The 3813-nt window shown below is 37.9% G+C and overlaps 1 protein-coding gene across 1 annotated transcript in view; it reads right to left on the bottom strand.

Moving 5' to 3' along the window:
- The window catches only part of LOC106873506 (ribosome biogenesis protein BMS1 homolog), a 48358-nt gene that overhangs the window by 41211 nt on the left and 3334 nt on the right, over positions 1-3813 (bottom strand). The window contains exons 3-4 of the mRNA XM_052966709.1: positions 3047-3237; positions 1212-1291 (exon numbers count right to left, since the gene is read on the bottom strand). Of these exons, the coding sequence (XP_052822669.1) occupies positions 1212-1291; positions 3047-3237 (271 nt within the window). The remainder of the gene's footprint in view (positions 1-1211; positions 1292-3046; positions 3238-3813) is intronic.

The following is a 3813-nucleotide window of genomic DNA, read 5'->3' as shown; positions in this document are numbered from 1 at the left end:
TAAAGCCTTGGGCTGACCAAAGCCTTGTGAGTGGATTTGGTAGACGGAAACTGAAAGAAGCCTGTCATATCTATGTATATATATATGTGTGTGTGTGTGTGTGTGTGTATGTTTGTGTGTCTGTGTTTGTCCCCCCTAACATTGCTTGACAACCGATGCTTGTGTGTTTACGTCCCCATAACTTAGCAGTTCGGCAAAAGAGACCGACAGAATAAGTACTAGGCTTACAAAGAATAAGTCTTGGGGTTGATTTGCTCGACTAAAGGCGGTGCCCCAGCATGACCACAGTCAAATGACTGAAAAGAGTAAAAGAATAATATTTCATACAATTCCAAATATTTAATTATAAAAATATAATAGGATTCTTTTTAACACGGGGATCCAGTAGAATAAAATAGAAATCAAAGGGGTCCATAGGCAAAAAACAGTTGAGAACTACTAGGTAAAACTGAGCTAAATCAGATGCCAGAAAGAAGGTTGATACCAACCCACCTGAGACCAGCCTTGGTTCTAATGACACAAACTCGCATTTTTAAAGTGTTCTAAATCAAAATCTTCCATCAAAATTCCAAGTTAATTTATGCTCAAAACAGTAGCTTAATAATTAAAAAGTTATTTTAGTAAATTCTTCATTTTCAAAATTAACTGAAACAACGGTTGTGTATTTTGAATAGAAATATAGTAACAGAAGTGTTGAGAAATTTTGTCTTAACCAACACCTTGTTTAGACTAAATTCTCCTCCAATTTCATATTCAGCTATCATTTTTCCAGTTGGGTCACTTTACAATCCAGAGAGGCTACGTAGTAAATTATGCTGTGTGTGTATAATTCTTTCTACTGTAGGTACAAGATTAAAAATTTCAGGGGGGAAAAGTACCAGTCAATTACACTGACCCTAGTGCTCAACTGATACTCATTTTATCAACCCTGAAAGGATAAAAGATAAAGTTAACTTTAGCATTTGACTCAGAATGTAAAGTCTGAAAAAAATGCACAAAACGTTTTGTCCAGTGTGCTAACAAGTTTTGCCAGCTGTGTATGTATAATAAAATTACAAATATAAAATTTGACTAAAAAATGCATTTGCATATAAATAGTCTTTTGGACTTTTTCTTGGAACACCTAGTAACCTCTCGGGGAACCCTGGTTAGGAAACACTGTGTTAGGTTATATTGTTACAATTGAGAGAAAATGATAAAAATGTACGTACCAAATCTGCAACTTTTGCAATATCTATCATACAGTTGATATCACTGTTACACTCTATCAGTGTTAATCTACGTTGTTTACCTGGTAAATAATGTAAAACAGGGTTCAAGTCTTAACAAGTTAAAATACGAAAATGAATAAATATTACACGGAAATTCTAAATGAGAAAGGTTATCTGAAATAATACATAACTGAAAGATTAGCGTGTGTAGCTATTGTAAACTATATTACTCAAGTTGGGAATAATTGTTTAGACATAGACGGAGCCTCTTGATACAGTTATCATAGGATTTCTAAGAATAGCTTTATGTCAAATATGAAAGATCAAAACAAAGTGAGATTAACAAAAGCAATGGTTGTAAAAAAATTCCTCAGTAAATGGTAACTAAAACAGTCCTAAATATAGTTACATATGAGTTGCTTCCATAACAGGGAACTATAAACAATTACAGGTTAGTCAACTGAATAAGAAATAAAAAAAAACAATTGAGGCCAAACAAAATTAAGCTGGTAAAGGTCTCTGATAGAGATCTGTAATTCAGTAAGTATTGTGACATGAGGCAAGTGAAATCGAATCGAAACCAAACTAAATTCGACGACTGGCACCCATGCTAACGTCGTCTCCTTCATTGGACACGAAACTCAGCTTGCAAAGACCTATTGGGGCAAGCGAAAGCAAAATCGTGATGGCACCTGTGCCCAGCGTCACCTTTCTGGCACTTGTGCCCGTGGCATGTGTAAGGACTTTCGAGAAAGATCGTGGCCAGTGCCCCTGGACTGGCTCTTGTGCAGGTGGCACATAAAATACACCATTTTGAGCATGGCCGTTGCTAGTACCGCCTGACTGGCCTTCGTGCCAGTGGAATGTAAAAGCACCTACTACACTCTCAGAGTGGTTGGCATTAGGAAGGGCATCCAGCTGTAGAAACTCTGCCAAATCAGATTGGAGCCTGGTGATGATGATGATTGAATGCATCACACTTGAGGATGATGGATGACAGAAGTAGAGTCAGGATCAAAAATTTGCTTAGTAAGAAAATTATGACTTAAATTATTATCTGCCAACACAGTTCAGTCTCTGAAACTGTCACAAAGAAGGTTGAATGTTAAAGGGATTAATTTTATGCAGATAATGTTTCTCACCACCATCATTATCATTTATCGTTTACTTATTTCATGCTTGCATTGGTCAGATGGAATTTGTTCAGGCGAAGTTTCCACAGCTGGATGCCCTTCCTGTCACCAATCCTCACCAAGCAAAGTAATACTTCTTCATAACCAGACGTTTTCTTCGTGAAAGGCTGGAAAGGAACAGCATCACTTACATGACAGGGATTCTCATTTACAATCATCACATAATGTCAAAGCATAGGTAGATGGATACACACACATATCATCATCCTTTAACATCCGTTTTCCATGCTGGCATGGGTTGGATGGTTTAACCAGAGCTGGTAAGCAAGAGAGCTGTCCAGGCTCTGAAAGTTTGTTTTGGCATAGTTTCTATGGCTGGATGCCCTTTCTAATGCCAACCATTTTAAAGAGTGTACTGGGTGCTTTTACATAACACTTGCACAGGTGGTTTTATGTGGCACCAGCACCCACAAGACAAGGACCTTTTGGTTGAGAGAGGAAGAGGGTGTATGGCCATAAGGACCTGCCTGTATGTATGGATGGCCATGATTTTACTTCGCTTGATGAATCTTCTCAAGCACAGCAAACCACCAGAAGTCTCAGTCCCTTGTCATCTCCTCTGTGAGGTCATCTCTTCTGTGAGATGACCTCACAGATGAATCAAAAACGAAAACAAGAGTGGTGACAAAGTTGCCCACCTACCTGCCAAGACAGTAATTGGTCCATGAATTGTACTTAATTTTTGATGGCAATACTTCTTTGCAATACATTTAAGTAATGTTGTTTTACCCACTTTTGGTGGACCAACAATGGCTACAATAATTGGTGGAGCATCAATTGGAGTTCTGTCAACAATGGGAATGTGGTGTCTTTTGGCTTTGATATCTTCGGCTCTGAAAATGGGAGGAAAAAAAAATCATAAAGAATCAAAGATATTGAATTTAATGATTTCTTTTATCTTCTACTTATTTCAGTCATTAGACTGTGGCCATGCTACAACACTGCCTTGAAGGGTTAAGTTGAACAAACGGACCTGGTACTTATTTAAGCCTGATATTTATTGTATCAGACTCTTTTTGCCAAACCACTAAGTTACGGGGACACAAACAAACCAACACTGGATGTCAAGCAGTGGTGGGGAACAAATACAAATCAAAGACACAAACATAGATATATATATATATATATAAAGAAAACAGAAAATGGAGAAGTACTGATTAACAACAATTGACTTACATCAATTATTATTTATTAATTCAATGCAAATAGACAGCATCCCATCTAACAGCTGTCACACTTCTGCCTATATATATATAAAGTGAAGTGTATTGCCACTTAAGTGTGGCTGACCCCTAGGGGTGGATGTTACTGTTGCTTTAGCCCCAGGAGGACATCTCCTCCAGCTGGCTTATCGACAAGCCAGCTGGAGGAGATGTCCTCCTGGGGCTAAAGCAACAGTAACATCCACC

The sequence above is a fragment of the Octopus bimaculoides genome, chromosome 3 (genome assembly GCF_001194135.2).
Source record: "Octopus bimaculoides isolate UCB-OBI-ISO-001 chromosome 3, ASM119413v2, whole genome shotgun sequence".
Lineage (NCBI taxonomy): Eukaryota > Metazoa > Mollusca > Cephalopoda > Octopoda > Octopodidae > Octopus > Octopus bimaculoides.
The sequence above is the reverse complement of the archived record's forward strand: the minus strand, read 5'-3'. Positions and strand labels throughout refer to the sequence as shown.